The sequence below is a fragment of the Spermophilus citellus genome (genome assembly GCF_964194105.1).
Source record: "Spermophilus citellus genome assembly, chromosome: 9".
Taxonomy (NCBI): Eukaryota; Metazoa; Chordata; class Mammalia; order Rodentia; family Sciuridae; genus Spermophilus; species Spermophilus citellus.
Window position 1 is genome coordinate 126,940,797 of NC_138191.1, and position 17,319 is coordinate 126,958,115.

At 59.2% G+C, this 17,319-nt stretch overlaps 1 protein-coding gene across 1 annotated transcript in view; it reads right to left on the reverse strand.

Moving 5' to 3' along the window:
• Positions 1–438: 438 nt before the first annotated feature.
• The window catches only part of IGSF21 (immunoglobin superfamily member 21), a gene marked incomplete at its 3' end in the record, with an annotated part of 172,172 nt that continues 155,291 nt past the window's right edge, over positions 439–17,319 (reverse strand). The window contains exons 5-10 of the mRNA XM_081305456.1: positions 13,460–13,575; positions 10,670–11,144; positions 2,043–2,128; positions 1,566–1,758; positions 1,144–1,182; positions 439–512 (exon numbers count right to left, since the gene is read on the reverse strand). Coding sequence (XP_081161582.1) covers positions 439–512; positions 1,144–1,182; positions 1,566–1,758; positions 2,043–2,128; positions 10,670–11,144; positions 13,460–13,575 — 983 coding nt within the window. The remainder of the gene's footprint in view (positions 513–1,143; positions 1,183–1,565; positions 1,759–2,042; positions 2,129–10,669; positions 11,145–13,459; positions 13,576–17,319) is intronic.

Here is a 17,319-nt window from a genome sequence, read left to right on the forward strand (position 1 = left end):
GATCATGAACACTTGCTGCGTGCCACTGAGATCTGGGTTGGCTTGTTACGCAGCATTATTTGAGCAATGGCTGACTATTACACTGATACCTGAGGGATCTTGGGGTTTCTGAGCGTCTCTGGCCACTTCCCACACCTGGCTATAAGGATCTGGGTGAGAGAATGGCCACATGTCCACCCTCCATCAGGGAGGTCCATATCCTTTGTTCCTGTCCCAGTTCGGGGTGACAGCAGGTGCCCGTTGCTGCTACCGAGCAGAGGAAGAAGGCAGCGCCACGCACCAAGGTGGGGAAAGTGTCTGTTTGTTTTAATTAAACCGATTGAAGAAGCCAAGACACAGACAGAGAGAGACCAAGAACAAGACTGGAAATAGTTTAGAAAAGGAATGAAAACGATGGCGGGGTGTCAGTGCCGGGTGGGCCTGGGGGCGGCCGCGCCCTCACGTCAGCTCCAGGGCCACTGTCAGGGCGAGCACCAAGGAGAGCCGGACACCAGCTGGGCCAGAAGCAGAACCTGCGGGGGGGCGGGCAGCAGCGTCAGAGTCTGCAGACCTACGGGGGTGGGGTCCACGGGGGGGGGGCACTGCAGGGAGCCGCCCGGGGACAGCCGAGCTTAGAGGTCCCCTGTGAAGACGCTGGATTGGGATCAGGGTGAACGGGGTCCAGGTCAGCTCTGCCGGCCAGCCCGCCCCTCCCCCTGGGACCCGTCCCCACCCAGGCCTGCTGGGCTGTGCAGAGGGGCTGGGGGTGGGGCGTGCACTGTGAACCGTGAGGTTGGCCCTGGGAGCAGTGTCTGGGTCCCTTGGGGTGCTTTTCAAGTTGGGGGTGCAGCCTAGGGAGGGGAGGATGAAGGACCCAGGTGAGGAATCTGTTCCCAGGTGTCCTGTGGAGTCACTAGGGCCCCAGAACACAGCCTCGTGGTCACCGCTGGACACATGCCCTTGGGGTCGGGGTGCTGAGTGCCCTGGGCTCAGAGAGCTCGAGACACCATGGATCATGACAGGGGACACACTTGGTACCTGGGGATCCCAGGGCCCCCTGTACTGCCTCAGCGCCCCCCTCTGACCACACTTGACCCTCTGCCCAGCTCGAGGGCGAGGACCATCACGGGGACCAGAGCTTCCTGGGACCTCGAGAGGCCTTACCGTTGGAGTCCTCCGTTCCTCTGGGAATATTTGGGTTTTCTGTTGGAGAGAAAGAGAAAGAGACGGAGAGAGGGGATGGCCCCCGGAACTCAGAGGGAGACCCTTGTGCAGCTCCCGTGTGGAGTGACAGGCAGCCTCCCGCCCTCTCTGTGGCCCTGTGACATCAGCCCATTGTGCAGATGAGGCGCCGGGGGAGGTGGGCAGGCGGCCCCCGTCCAGTGGCAGAGCTGGGGCTAAGCCAGGGTCTCTGACCCCGGGGCCGGCGGGCTCTGACCACTGGAACACACTGCCTCTTGGGGGTGGGCACCTTCTCAGGGCAAATTCAGAGGACGTGGCCCCTGCTGCTCCCTCCTCTGGGGACAGCCCTGAGATGGGGGCCGTCCCCTGGGGCAGCCCTGGGGTCCCCAGCTGAGGCCGCGTACCGAACACGATGAGCCGCGTGTGGGTGTCGGTGGCGCCCAGCGGGTTCTGGGCCGTGCAGCGGTACATGGAGCCGTTGAGCTCGGCCGGGACCCGCTCCAGCACCAGCTCCTTCCCCGCGAACTCGGTGCTGCCGTCCAGGAGGCGGCTCCCCACCCGCGTCCACGTGAACATGGGCTCCGGGAAGACTTCGTTCTGTTGGCCGGAGCAGGGGACAGCCGGGTCACGGGAGGAGCCACTGTGTCAGGGCCAGCAGGGTCCGAGGCAGGCCTGGCCACGGTCCACTCCTGCCCCCAACCCAGGAGGACAGAGCGTCTCCCCTCGTGGTAGCTAATTCTGCCACTGACTACACTGGGACACTGTGGCCAGCTGGCGGTGGCCCTCGGGCAAGGAGGGGCACAGGAAAGGGTCACCAGGAATGCTGGTACCCTGGGAGTGTCCTCCCACCTGTCCCCCCTCGGGCTCAGAAAGAGGCTGACCTGGAATCCGTGGACCAGAATCCTCACCGTGTCCCCGACCCTGGCTCGGCTAGGTGTCATCACGATTTTGGGTCCTTTGGGGGCAACTGTAGGGAGAGGAAGGTCAGGTCAGGAGGTATGTGGCGGGCAGTGGGGGGACCAGCAAGGAAATGAGGCCAGCACGCGGGAGGGAAGGCTCTGGACCCAGTCGGCACCCCTGGGGTCGGCCGTTCCCCAGTCAGGCCTGCTGCCCCTTGTCCAGCCACTGACACAGGTTCTCCAGCTCTGCAGCGCACAGACCTGCCCGGGACCTGGGGACTCAGTGGGACAGGACACGGTCCTTGCCCTGTAGGGCTCACTCCTCAGTGGGAGAAAGACGGGCAACCAGCCGGTACGAACCCGTGGGACACAGGCAGAGTCTGGGGTGGGACTCAGGTGGGCAACCCGGCCACTCACGGGGAGCCTGTTCCCGAGCCAGGCCACCCGAGCCATCCAACGCCCACTCGCTCTAAACCCTGGGGAGGCGGGTTCTGCCATTAGTGTCCCCAGTGTCCAGTTCTGTTCACTGAGGCCCAGAGAGTCACAGAGGGACTTGCCAGAGGTCACAGAGTGAGGAAGGATGGGACCCTGACCCAGTCTCCCGACTCCTGATCCAGGGCTCTGTCCTGCAGGACAACCGTCCCCGTGGTTCTCTGGAATCCCAGGGTGAGGGTGCCCAGGCGGGGACACCATGGCTTCCACGGAGCAGGCGAGGACACAGTGGAAACAGCCAGCCAGCGCCCGCCACCCGCGGCTTCCACTCCGCACCAGGAGACGCCCCCAGCGCCCTCAGAAGCCAATGCCAGCCGGGATTTGACAGGAGGCGCTGAGAGGCAGAGGGTGCTGTCCTCAGAGGAGGCAGTCAGGGAAGGTTCCAGGTGGACGGAGCGGCCAGCGCAGGGCCCCAAGGCTGGCCAGGGAGGCGGCCCGGCCGGGATGCGCCTGCTCAGCTTCCAGGGCCCGAGGACGGCGCGGGGCTGGGCAGTGGGAGGAAGCTTTGTCCCTGGCCTGGGGGGCCCTGGGTGGCCGCAGCTGCCCTGGCCGCTCCCTGCACCGTCCTCCCCCAGCGCTCGGAGGGAAGTCTCGCAGCTGGCAGACGTGGGTGGCTCCCAGGCACCGCCAACTTCCTTCTCTGAGAACGAGACCAAAGAGCTATTAATTAGCCACGCGCAGGACAGCTGAGGCGCCACGTGGGCCCGGGATGCCGCCTGCTGCGAGGGGTGGGCCCCGGCAGGAAGGAGGGTGCCTGCTGCTGCCTCTGCCAGCTGTGCAAGGGCGTTCCAGAGTGTTCTGTGGCCCTTGGGTGCGTCACTCCATGTGGCCTTCCCAAACGCGCCGTGGGGACCGTGGGGACCGTTGCCGTGACCCTCCCCCGCGCCCGCCCGCTGCCCTGGAGACGATGGGCTTGGCAGCAAGCTTTTCTTCCTTTCTTTTTTCCCGTGATCCTGGGCCTGGGACCCAGGGCCTGGGGCAGGCTGGGCAAGTGCTGCGTCCGCCTCAGGGGCACCAAGCGCCCAGCCCTTCCTGCGCCCGCTGTGCCTGATTCCTGTTCACCTCTGGCCTCTCGAGATCGTCCCCAAGAGGAACCCAAGGCTTAGCAAGCCCCAGCCACCCCTGGCCTTCTCTACTCCCTCTTAGGTGCAGCCAGGGTTGGGGGGCAAATGGGAAGCCCCTGGGGGTGGGATCTGGGTGCTGCGGGAAGCACTGTCGGCTGTGGCCAGCAGAGGGCGCTGAGGGCGCCCCACAGGAGAAGGCTGCACCCAGGGGACAGGCAGCGGCCCCCTCCCAGCTCAGGCTCCTGGCTGCCCTGCTCTCCAGAGGCCACGCCTCCTTCCTGCTGGCCCGGACAGCACAGGGACTCCATCTACCCGCTGCCTCACAGGCACTAGACTCCGACAACCGACTCGCACCCAGGCCAGTGCTTATGAGGCAGGTTGCCACGAACCCATCTGACCCGCTCCGGGCAGTCAAAGCCTGCCCCTGGGCTGCTTCTAGAACCCCACCCGGAGAGCACCCCGAAGGCAAGGCCTCCCTCCCCTGAGGTTTACTCCTCTGAGACCCTGGACACGCAGGAAGAGCAGAGCCCAGAGTTCCCGGATCCAGGCCTCCCCTCTCCTCTGGCTGCAGGACCTGGGTAAGTAGTTCCCCCTGTCCCCCACCCCTGAGGGGGGAGCATAGGCCACACCGGCTTAAGAAAGGCTCCCAAATGAAGTGGGGAGGGAGACAGGGGCACAGTGCGAGGTGTAAAGAAGTGACTCCATCTCAGGGAAATGCAAAAGCCCTGATTAGATACGCACCCTCCTCTCTCCCCAGCACCCTGATGCAGCACTATGAAGTCCACAGGAAAGTTCTTCTAGGCTTCCCCAGGAATTTGGGGTGTTCATTAAGATAGCAACTCACCCACCCACCCATCCTTCCATCTATCCATCTGTCCAATCCAATCCATCCATCTATCCATTCACCACCCATCAATAAACCTACCTATTTAACCTCCTATCCAATCCACCATCCATCCATCCATCCACTCACCCACCCACCTGTCCATCCATTCTTCCATCCATCCATCCACAAACCTACTCATTTATCCACCTATCCAATCCATCCATCCATCCACCTACCCACCCACCTATCCATCCATCCATCCATCCATCCATAAACCTACACATCCACCCAACTGTCTACCCACAAATCTAGCAATCTGCTCAGCCACCCATTCATTCATCTGCTCCATCCATCTAATTATTTATTGTACACCTAATTTGCATGAGTTACTACGCAGGGCAATGTTGGGGATGCAGTGATTAATAACAATGGCAGTTTATATTCACTGAATACGTCTTCCATCTGTCACTAGGCTACACACTCTGTTTGTACTGCCTTACTTAATCTTCACAACAACCCAGAGAAGTATTAGCCAACTAGTTATTCAACTAGTGTTTCAGTAATATGTTGGGTTTTTTCTGAGCCCTGCACCATATGAACACAGCAAATTAAAGACCTGCCCATTCGCAACTCAAATCTCAGTAGGGGGTTTGGACAAGAAAGAAATACAGACTACACTCTGAGATGAGTGTCACTCCAGGAGACAAAGTCAGCATGGGGGGTGGAAGGGCTGGAAGAGGCTGTTAGGGACAGTGGAGGCTCAGAGGGAGGAATTGAGAGTGTCTGGGGTAAGATTATTCCAGGAAGGAAGGAAAGCCAGAGGCTCAGAGCAGAACTGTTGCTCGTGGCGTGGAGGGCTTTCTGTCTTTGAAAGAAACTCTGGGTTTTCCTAGGGGGCAGTACTATCTAATAGTCCCAGAAATGCAGGAGGGTTGTGATTGTTCTGTCTCATTGTCAACACTTGGTATTGTCAGTTTTTAAAATTTAGCCAGTTTGGCTGGGCGTGTGGCTTAGGGGCACAGTGCTTGCCTAGTAAGAACAAGGGTCTGGGTTCTATCCTCAGCACTCCAAATAAAATAAAACAAAAGCACAGTCTCAGAGGTGGGTTTGAGTGTGGCTCATTCAGGCAAGAATAGGAGGCCATGGGGCTGGAGCAGGTGGATTGAAGGGAGAGTTATAGAAAAGCACCTTGGAGCTGGGATTTGGGTTGGAGGTAATGGCGGCCAGGTGGACTGGGTCTCCCCTCCTTCTTCAGACATTTCTAAGTGGTGATAGAAATCTACCTGTCAGGAAGGGCTCTGTTCTGAAGTGCACAATCTGATAAACTTTGATACGGGGAATGGGCGTAACCACCATCCTGAGCAAACTCTAGAATGTTCCCTTCTCTCCAGAGGGTCCCGTATGCTTCTTTCCTGTCCAACTCCACTCTCCAGCGGTAACTGCTGTTCCATTTCTCTCAACAGAGGTGTGTTTCCCTGTTCTAGAACTTCACAGAAATGAATTCGCACAGCGAGCACTTTTCTTCATCTAATTTCTTTTGCTTGACATGATGTTAAACTCCATCACGGTTGGTTCTGAAGCTCATTCATTTGAAATGATGAAAAGTATTTTATTATATAAACATGCCACAAATTTGTTTATCTGTCTTGCTAACCAAGGGCATTTGAATTATTGTTGTTTTTTTGTTGTTGTTGTTGTTGGAGCACAAATAAATCTGCAGTGAACATTCAGGTCCAAGTCTCTGGGGACATATTTTTCATTTCTCTGGGATCAATTCTTCAGAGCATAACTGTTGCTCAAGGCGTGGAGGGCTTTCTGTCTTTGAAAGAAACTCTGGATTTTCCTAGGGGGTAGTATTATTCGATAGTCCCAGCAATGCAGGAGGGTTGTGATTGTTCTGTCTCCTTGTCAGCATTTGGTATTGTCAGTTTTTAAAATTTAGCCAGTTTGGCTGGGCATGTGGCTAGGGGACACAGTGCTTCCCTAGTAAGCACAAGGGTCTGGGTTCCATCCTCAGCACTCCAAAATAGAATAAAATAAAATGATTAAAAAGAATTTTTTTAGCCAGACTAATGGTTGTAAAATACACTCACTGAAGTTTTGTGTTTTTTTTTTTTTTTTTTTTTTTTTTTGTACCAGGGATTGAACTCAGGGAACTCAACCCCTGAGCCCCATCCCCAGCCTATTTTGTGTTTTATTTAAAGACCGGGCCTCACTGAGTTATTTAGTGCCTTGCTGTTGCTGAGGCTGGCTTTGAACTTGCTATCCTCCTGTCTCAGCCTCCCAAGTCTCTGGGATTACAGGCTTGTGCCACGGTGCCAGGCTTCTCATTGAAGTTTTAATCTTCATTTCCCTGACGCATCACGCACACAACTTTTTGTATATTTATTGGCCATCTGCAAATTTTTACTTAAAAAGTGTGCTGTCTCGTGGTTATGAAGCAGTTCTTCATGTATCCTGGGTCTGAATGCTTTGTCAGGTGTGTACTGAGAGTTTTTTCTCTCATTCTGGAGTTTGCTTTGTGATTTTCTTAAAGAGGTCTTCTTGTAAGCAGATTTGAATTTTGATTCAGTCCAACCAACCAATCTTCCATTTTTCGGGGGGTGTTTTTGTGACTGCTCTGGGAGTTCCCTGCTACCCCAATGTCCTGAAGACGTTTTCCAGTTCTGTTCCAGAAGATTCATGATGCCGGCTTCGCACTTAGGTCCATCATTCATTTCAGATTAACTCGTGTGTGGGGCGGGGGGAGGCAGGAGTCCAGGCCCGATTTTCCCTCTGCGTGTTCAGGAGTTCCAGGGCCATTCGTTAAAAAAGAGACTCCTCTGTCCCAGGGTCTTTGTCAAAAATCAATTGACTCCACACTGGCCTATTTCTGGGCTCGATTCTGTTCTATCGATCTTTGTCTTCATTGGAGGGTTGGGACAGGTGGGCATGTGAGTCATGATCTGATTTATGTTTTAAGTAGATCAGGCGGGGTGCAGAATGGGATGGAGCAAAAGTGGAAGCAGAAAGCCAATGTGGAGGTGATTGTGACTCCAGGTGTGAACTGATTGTGCTTAGGGTGGCCGCAGGGGGGTGGGCAGCAGGGGCGAGGCTGGGAGAAGAGAGGGGGCTGAGAGAAGGGGTGGGGCTTGGGTGGGTGGGGCCGGGGATCAGGGGCGGGGCTGGGAGCAGGGGTGGGGCTGGGAGAAGAGATGGGGCTGAGAGGGTGGGGCTTGGGGTGGGCGGGGCCGGGGATCAGGGGCGGGGCGGGAGCAGGGGTGGGGCTGGGAAAAGAGATGGGGCTGAGAGGGTGGGGCTTGGGGAGGGTGGGGCTTGGGGTGGGCGGGGCCGGGGATCAGGGGCGGGGCTGGGAGAAGAGATGGGGCTGAGAGGGTGGGGCTTGGGGTGGGCGGGGCCGGGGATCAGGGGCGGGGCGGGAGCAGGGGTGGGGCTGGGAAAAGAGATGGGGCTGAGAGGGTGGGGCTTGGGGAGGGTGGGGCTTGGGGTGGGCGGGGCCGGGGATCAGGGGCGGGGCTGGGAGAAGAGATGGGGCTGAGAGGGTGGGGCTTGGGGTGGGCGGGGCCGGGGATCAGGGGCGGGGCGGGAGCAGGGGTGGAGCTGGGAGAAGAGATGGGGCTGAGAGGGTGGGGCTTGGGGTGGGCGGGGCTGGGGATCAGGGGCGGGGCTGGGAAAAGAGATGGGGCTGAGAGGGTGGGGCTTGGGGAGGGTGGGGCTTGGGGAGGGTGGGGCTTGGGGAGGGTGGGGCTTGGGGTGGGCGGGGCTGGGATCAGGGGCGGGGCGGGAGCAGGGGTGGAGCTGGGAGAAGAGATGGGGCTGAGAGGGTGGGGCTTGGGGTGGGCGGGGCTGGGGATCAGGGGCGGGGCGGGAGCAGGGGTGGGGCTGGGAAAAGAGATGGGGCTGAGAGGGTGGGGCTTGGGGTGGGCGGGGCTGGGGATCAGGGGCGGGGCGGGAGCAGGGGTGGGGCTGGGAGCAGGGAGAATAGGCGGGGCTGGGAGCAGGGTTGGGGCTGGGGGAAGGGGCGGTGGAAGCCAGCCCAGGGCCATCTTTATCCACTCCCCCAAGTGAGCCCCTTTGCCTGGTGGCTCTGCTGTGCCCCCGGTTGCCACTTCACCAGGTGCACAGATGTGGCAGCTTCTGTCCACTGCCTGTGAAGGGGCTTTCTTCCCCTCACTCTGTGCTGGGTGCGGTGCCCACAGGGATGGCGCCAGGTAAGGGAGTACGTGGGGCGGGGCAGGCAGGTGCCCCGCTGTGGCCTGGGGGGACACTGAGCGCTCCCCCCCCCTCCCCCCCCCCCGCAGGCTGACCTGAAGTCTTGTCTGGTCTTTCTCTTTCTTGGTGGGTGGGGCCAGGGAGCCAGCTCTCAGGAAGTGCAGGCTTCCCCCCCACCCCAACCCAGGCAGGGGTGGCTCTGACGGACAGGTGGCCAGATGATGGCTGCCCACTCCCTGCCTGGGCCAGAGGGATTGTGGGAAAGAGGGAGGGGCCAGAGGGGGGAGGGCTGACCAGTGGGAGGGGCTGGGCAGGCTCTGGGTTGAAAAGACCCCAGTCCCAAGCACAGGGCTGGCCCTGCAGAGCCCCTGAGATGCCTCTGTGGAGTACCACAGTCCATGGTACCCAGGAGGTGGGGCCTGCGTCACATGGACGCCGCAGGAGGCAGAGGGAGAGCTCAGGGCGGACACTGACCCTCCCCTCCCTTGGGCCCCTCAAGTGGTCTCCCGCCTGTGACGTGGATGCTCACACTGTCAGCCTCGATGGCTTCCCAAGAGCAGCCAGTGAGTTAGCACAAGAAAAGCGACCGTCCTGCACACAGTAGGTGTTCAGTAAAGGTGTTTTGGAGGTGGAGGTGTTACCCTTAAGGTTTTCTGTATGGACAGGTGGCCTGTGGAAACCAAAAGGCCATTTTAAAGGGCCCTCAGGGAACTAGCCTCACAGCCAGCCAAGGGCACGTGGCCCAGGGCTGGTGACATCAGTGGCTGGCATTGTGGGGGTGAGGAAAGCAATAGACCAGGTTCAGTATCCCAGCTCTGCTAATACAAGTGACTCGGGTCCTGGAGCCCAACCCAAGCCCCGGTTTTGCTCATCTGTAAAATGGGAACACATGGCAAACTCTGAGCTTGCAAGAACCGAAGGGGGTGGTCCCTGCAAATGTCCTGGCACACAGGAAGTGACAAGGTACATGAATCCTCTCCCTCGGTGGCTGATGTTGAGGAGGTGTTGGGTTTTCTGGGGCCAGCGAGAAACAGAAAAGACACAGGCTGTGCAGTCCCACCCTCTTGATCACTGCTTTCTGTCCTTGTCATGAGGGGCCTGGGCTGGTCCCTGACTACTACAGGTCACACAGGTGACAACCCAGGTATCTTGGGCTCAGGGAAGAGCTGCTGTGTGCTGTAGATCAGGGTTCAAGGGACATAAGCAGAAAAGACCTGCGTAGGTCATTGTGTCCACACCCTGTCAACACAAACACCTGGCTGTAGGAGGCATGCGTTTCTGGTGGGGAAGTCCCACATGTCCCCTCGTGCCCTGCTCTGACTCAGCTGGGACAGGAGCACAGGAGGAGCAGTCTGTTCCTTAGAGCTGCTGTGGGGAGGTTCCAAGTTGGGCTCTGGAGGAGGAGGAGGCACTCACAGGCAGGGGTTGGGTCCCAGGGCTGAAGTGGCCCTGGACGTCCAGTTTCCAGTCTGGACCTGCCTGGTCCACAGCCACAGAGGCGGGGCTTTCCTTGAACTTAAAAGTGCAAGCAGGAGTCACACCCTCCCCAGTCCTGTGTGTCCCCAATCCAGCCGAGAGGCTTCCTGTGACCTCCAGGAGGCCCGACCTCAATCAGCAAGCCCACAGCCTCGCTCACACTGTCCCCTGAGCCCACTGGCCTCTTGTTTGATCCAGAAAACCTCCTGTCACCTCCCATGCTCCTGACTGCAATCTAGACACCTTCACCGACCTTGCTGTGACCTTCCTGGCCTCTTGTGACTCTGACCCTATCCAGCCAGCTCGATGACCTCAGAGGGTCCTGCCTCACCCCAGCAAACGCCCCAGCTTCCGGGAACCTCCCGTTTCCTCCAGTCCAGTCGGCAAGCCTCCTCCAGACCCCGGCTCTATCTTGGGGCTGACCCTGTCCCACTCTCCTCCCCCCCTCTCCACCGTCAGGCCGCCCAGGGACACTCTTCCAGAGGCCACCACCACCCAGCTCTGCAGGGAGTCTGTGGGAGGGTCCTGACCAGCCTTACCCAGCGTGACCTCTGCCTGCATGGGCATGGACAGCGCCGGGTGCTTGACCTCGCAGCTGAAGAGGGCCTCGTTGTCGATCTGCGGGTTGAGCGTCCAGGTGAGCAGGGCGCGCACCTCCACGGTGCCGTCGCTGCCCGGGCTGCGGCTGTGGTGCAGGAAGTACACGGGCTCCTTGCCGTGCACCCAGCGCGGGAACTCGCGGCTCACGACTGTCTCTGGGATGTTCTCGGTGGTCGGCTGGAGGAGGAGGCTGGGATCTGGGGTCAGGCCGCGGGAGGGGCGCTCCGTGTAAGGACGGCCACCCCGGGTCTCCGCGTCCAGGAGGGAGAGTGACTTCTGCATCTTGGTTTCGTCCAAGTCACGGTGCAGGAGGCTGCGGAAGGGTCTGCTGTCCTGGAGGGGACCAGAGCTGACAGACGGCGGCTCCGAGAGGGGCACTGCATCGATGAACTCCCCGTCCCGTTTGAAATAGACCTGAGATCGCCAGGAGGATAGGAGGGAAGATTTCCTGTGAATGACCTTGACCTCGGGGGTGGGGGCTCTCAGAGGAACCTGCCGCGGTGCCAGGTCTCCCAGCGCCTGCTCCTCTGGGTGCTCGTCCAGATGGGCCTCCCAGGCCCTTCCCTCGGGCACCCCCAAGAAGATGAGCCAGATGGCACAGTGGCCCTGTGCTCCGGCCCTGGGGACAGAGCTCTGGGTCAGCTGGGGAGACCCCGGGTGTCAGTTTCCTCATCCGTCAGGAGGAATGTCTACATCGTGGGGCTGGTGGAATTCAAATCAATCTCCATAGGGAAATGGGCTTTGGAAGAGGGGGGGGAGCTCCGGATGAGGGAGGCCGGCCTCTCCTTCCTCTGCGGATGGGGAATTCGAGTGTGGAGAGGCCGCATTTAATTTAATTTGCTGTCTTTTTATTTTGGTACATGCGCCCAGAGGCCTGCGGGGATTGGATGCATTTTTTAATAAATCAGATAAATAAATCGATAGGAGGCGGGGGAAGAGGGGGGCAGGAAGCCGTTTTCTGGGACACAGGTGGGGAGGGTGGGGGGGTGAATGCGGGATGCGGGGAGTCTGCCGAGAAGAGCATCTGAGGCACATAATAGCCTGCTTTAGGGCTCTCCCCGCCCCCCTTTGCTTTTTTTTTTATTATTTGAAAAGTGCTTCAAAAGCACGTTTGTAATTTATATCAAAGAATTTCTTTCAAGTTCTGACGTCCCAGGCAAACGTAAGATGCCTGGAATGGGAAGAGGTGAGGAGCGAGAGGGAGGGAGAGACAGACAGACAGAGACAGAGACAGGAAGAGACACAGAGACACAGACAGAGAGAGCCAGAGAGCGGAGACGCCCTTCCCTGGCAGCCCAGCCAGGTGGGGGGTCTTGGCACGGCCCAGGTCTGTGAGAAGCCTTCCTTTGTTCCCTCTGGGAAAGGAATTTCTCTTTGGGTGGAAAAGACCAACTTCTCTGATTTTAGGGAGAGTGGACCTCTTTAGGGGGTCAGGGGAACATTTGGTGACGCGTCCTGCTTTCGACCTCTGGTGGCTTTAAAGCAGCCTTTTCTTCCGCTGTTTGTTGGAGACTACAGCTTGCCCCTGGCCCATGTCCCCGTCCCCCGTGCCTCTGCACCTGCTCCCTGTCCTGGCCTGGGCTTCTGCACACACTTACTACCCTGTCCTGAGGTCGACCTGGCCTCATATCCTGGGTGGGGCTGGGCCAGATCCCCAGGTCCCAGCACTGGATCACGCCTGAGAGTCACTTCAGCCACCGGGAACCCTTCCCCTCCTCTTGCTAAACCCTCGCCGTGTGTGGAGCTTCTAGGGTCAAGAGCCAAAGTATTAAAAATGTCAAAACGGGAGGGTCCTCAGCAGCCGTGGCTCAGTTTCCCTCCCGTGACCCCTGAGGTGCCACAGAGGGGCTCCGGGGGTCCAGGAGGGCGACTTGCCCTCCCTTCACTTTAAAAGTCGGACACACGGAGCTTCTGAGCCCTGCAAGGCAAGGTCAGGGTCAGCCGGGAAGCAGAGGTGGAGGGCTGCTCCCTGCTCAGGCTCCTCCCGGGGAACCAGGGCAGGCTGGGCGGCAGCTCTGTGTGGGCAGGTAAGGGCCACCCTGCTCCTGCGAGGGGTCTCAAGATGCCGTAAGCTCGACCAGGGGCTCTTCGTGAGGCTGGCGTGGGTCTGATGAGGAGCGGCTACTCTTACTATATGAGGAGCTCCCCTTTCGGATCCCCTCCCTTCCCCTTCCTCCTCCCTTCCTCCCTCCCTCCTCCCTCCTCCCTCCCCCCTCCCTCCCCCCTCCCTCCTCCCTCCCCCTCCCTCCCCCCTCCCTCCTCCCTCCCCCTCCCTCCCCCCTCCCTCCCTTCCATCTTCCTCTCCTCTCCTCCTTCTCTTCCATCTTTTCTCCCTCCCTTATGTGAGCCACGTGGGGTCCTGGGAAGAGCCCTGGACTTGGAGCTCAAGGGCAGGGACCTGAGTCCCAGCTCTGTCAGCACGTCTGGGGGACTTGGGCAAGCCCTTCCGCCCTTCCACCCCCTCACTTGTCTCTGTCCTGCAGCAGGGTGTGCTGGACCTGGGCCCCCCGGGACCTCTCTTGCCAGGACATTCTGGGATTCCAGCCCAGGAGGAGTGGGGGTCTCCGCCTGGGCAGCCAGAGAGGCTCGGGTGCCCGGGTGGGTGGGGGTGAGGGAGGGGACCCAGGCCAGGGGCGGGTCAGGCGCCCAGGCCACACCCTCGGTGGGCACGGAGGTGACATCTGCAGGTGGTCAGCAGGTGAGGAGGGCGGGGCCGCAGGGGCACTCACCGTGGGCGCTGGCTTCCCCCCGGACACGATGCAGACCAGAGTGAAGTTCTGGGCCTGGTAGCGGCTGAAGGGGGCAGGAGTGTCAGCGGCCACCACTTCAATGGAGGTGGGAGGAGCTGCCACAAGGAGACAGAGGGGAGCTCGCTGGGGGCTGGCTGGGGTCCCAGGCCTCCAAGGGCACACGGGCACCCACCAGGGGAGCTCAGGGTCCCTGTCTGGGGGCATAGACCCAGGCCGGCAGGCACGACACCAGGAATCCAGAGGCCACCACCGTAAGTGTGTCAGGTCCCCAGGGGGTCACAGTGTGGAAAGGGGACCCTGGAGCTCTGCTGGAGAAGATCTGAGGAGGCAGCAGGGGGCTGAGGACAGCAGGACCAGGGCACTGCAGGCCACAGGGGCTGGCTCAAGTGTGGGCAGTCAGGTCCCACCATGGAGCTGGCTGTGCCCCAGCTGTTAAGGACCCCCTGGGGCAGTGGTGGGCAGAGGCAGGTGACTGGCGCCTCTGGAGCAGGGAGCTTCCCTCCCTTGCTTTCTTGAACTTGGTCACTGTGACCGCAGCCTCCCACCAACTCACCCCCTACTCTCCTCTGGCAAAGCCTGGGCCTGGGCGCCGCGGGGTTTGTGACGGGCACCCGCGGCCTCAGGCCCTCCTGGTGCAAATCCCAGCCGGGTCACGACCACCCCATGCCCTTGGCCCATCACCAAAGCCGGGGCCTCCGCCTCGGGTCCATTAGGTGGCATCGTGGCAGGCAGGCAGCCTGGAGCGCGAGCTGCTGGATCCGAGAGGGTCCCGCACGCACGTGACAGGGATTCACTGTGATACCGTCTCCTCCTCGCCCTGGGCAGGACGGGAGCCAGAATCTTGGGAAAGGCCGGAAGTTCTTGCTTCCCAGCCTTGGGCCACGTGCAGACGCAAGAGTGAGCGCTGCAGGGGCTTGTCCATCCAGTGAAGTTTAATTAAATTCAGCAAATGCCTCCTGCCACCTACTAGGTGCTGGGCACGGTGCCGGGAGCTCAGTGTGGGCACCCAGAGGCGGCGTGGAGCAGCCTGCGGTCGGCGGGGGCGGCAGACACCAGGCCGCTCTATTTGAAGGCCTCCTGAAGGGAAGCCAGGTAGGGGCTGCTGTTCATTCATCCCTGTGGCCGCCCGCTCAGCTCGCTGTGGGCAGGAGGAGGGAACCGACAGGAAGCGCGAGAACGAGGCATGAGGATTGTAATTAAGGAACAGATGGCGAGTGGGGCAGGAACGCCAAGAAGGGAAGAAGCACCGGAATTCTTCAATCGCCCACCAGCTGCAGACGCTGCCATCTGACTGGGATCCCTCAGGAAGAACCGGCAGCGGGTGACCGTCACCAGCGGGGGAGCAGGGGACGCCGGGCTCTTCCTGAGGGTGAAGTCTTTGCAGGCACCAGGTGGGTCTGGGAGGCGGGTTTGTGGATTCCCGTTTTACAGATGGGGAAGCTGAGGAGGTGAGAGGGCCTGGCCAGGTTCTGGCAGCCAGCGGGACGTGGGTCCAGGATCTGAACCCGGGGCCCAGCTTCTCCCCTGCAGCTGCGCCAGGGGAGCTGGGACCACCAGGGACAGTCACTGCCCTGACACACCTCTACCTCCCGAGATGCCGCTTAGTAGGTGGCTGTGGTTGATCCGTGTCCTAAAGGTCAGGGACATGCCAGTTAGAGCTCAGCATAAGGTGGGTGTCTGCAGGTGTGGTGAGCACCCCTTGGGGGAATCCTGAACCTCAGAGCCACACAGGGGCGGGGGTGTCCGTCCGCAAACCACTCCAGGAATAGCACTGAGGAGTAAATGTGATAATCACCACGTGACTGCAGAGCGGGGCAGCAGGCTTCATTCACGTTATCTAACTTTATTTATGGTGTGCTGAGGGTGGGACCTCAGCAAGTACTTTACCACGGAGGTTTACCCACCCCCCCTGCCCTGGACCCTCACTAAGAAAGCAGAGAGTCGAGGACAGTGGCTAAGCGTGTGGACTCTGGATCAGACTCCCCAAGATTCAAAGACCAGCTGTACCACTTACTGTCTGGGTGGCTTTGGGGAAGTCACTTCACCTCTCTGAACCTTAGCTTCCTTATCTGCAAAATGGACTTACAGGGCACTTACAAGGATTCGACAGAGTAGGACCTGTGAAATGTTTTCCCCAAACATAGATCAGCCGCACTTATGGACACAGTTAGTTATTAACATTCTTTATTTGGGGCTACTTGCTAAGGACCAGAAAATAAAGGCTGGCCTCTGCTTCAGGGCATCCGGAGATTAGAGAGCAGACCAGAAGGTGCCTCAACCTGCACCCACACAGTGGCCACGCATGCCAGGAGCATTTGGAATGGGAATTGTCCCAGATCACGTGGGCTGGGATATGAAAGGCACACCAAGTTTTGAAGACTGACTTAACTTTTTTAAAAAAAGCATATGAGATGCCACTGGTATTTCTATACGAATGGCATGTTGGCATGATAAGGTCTTCCAGATATCGGGTTTAATAAATATATTATTAAAATCAACTTCACTTTTCAGTTCTACTTTTCCTAAGGTGCCTATTAGAAAATTCAGAGTTATGGGCGACTCTGACCTGGGCTTCCTGTTGAACAGGTGAGTGAGGTGAGCACAGACAGGCACCCGTCTGCCTGCGGTCACACCAAAGTCAATGACAGAGCCTTGACTGGCACCCAGGCTTCCGAATCGTGGCCAGGGTCCCCGCAGGACACACACGTGCGTGTGCACACACACACATAGATACTGGAGATCTGCACCCGAGGCACGCACACCACCCACACAGGCCTGATTGGGAGCTGTGTTCCTGTCCCTCGTTATATTTCTGAGCAGGTGTTAGCAATACGTACAGTTAATCAAGCTCATAAGACAATAACGGATTCCGTGGTGTGGACCGTGAGGCAGCCGAGTTGCCGCTGTCACCACAGACAGCCCCGGTCCCCCCACTCTCCCATCAACGTCTCCTCGGGCACCGTGACCTGGGAAAATGTCACTCTGCATCTTGCTTCCTGTCACTTGGTAGAGGGCTCCAAGTACAGGCCGGCAGAGAACAGTCCGTGCCTGGGAGTCCCCTGCTGGCCCAGGATGCTGGCCCCACGCGTCTCTCTCTCTCTCCTTCCCCTTCTCTGTCCTTTCCCGGGACTGAGTGCTGCATCTTGGGCTAAAGACACCACCATAACTCCCCCCGCCCCCAGTCTCCCCCCTCCAAAGCCTGGAGTCCTTTCAGTTTATTTCTCACTTTGACTTAAGTGGACCAGGGGCTTCTAGAAGTTTCCTTGATTAATTCTGTCCAGCATCAGGCTAGCGGAAGCGGCTTCCTGTGTGACACAGCTGCGGGTCCCTGTTAACCTCCGTGGCCCTCGATCCTCGGCCACCGAGGGAGGCAGGAAGTTATCTGAGACGCGGCATCGATGTGGACACATGCAGTAACGGTCCAGTGACCGGTTTTATGAAATCAGCTCTGAGGTATCGCCCATCTGGTCATCGGGACTCTCCCTGCAGATAACGGGGCGGGTCTCCTTTGCTCTGTGAATCAGCCTGTGGCCTTTGCGACTCGGCAACACAAACCTGATCTGAGAGAAACCCCAGGATTCTTGGACAGGGACATCTGCCCTGAGTCTAACTGTGACGACCACAGTCCAGTTCTCCTCCCAGGCAAGATGCCCCCCCCCCGAAGCCCCCAGGGCACCAGCTCCCCGTCTCTGCTGCCAGCCCCATGGGTCTGAGGGCAGATCGGTCTCCTCTCTGGACATCAATCTTCCTGTCTATAAAATGGATTCAACCAGACACAGCTGCCAACCTTGGGCTTCCAGGGGCAGAAGCAAATAAAAATGTGGACAAAGCCCTCCTGT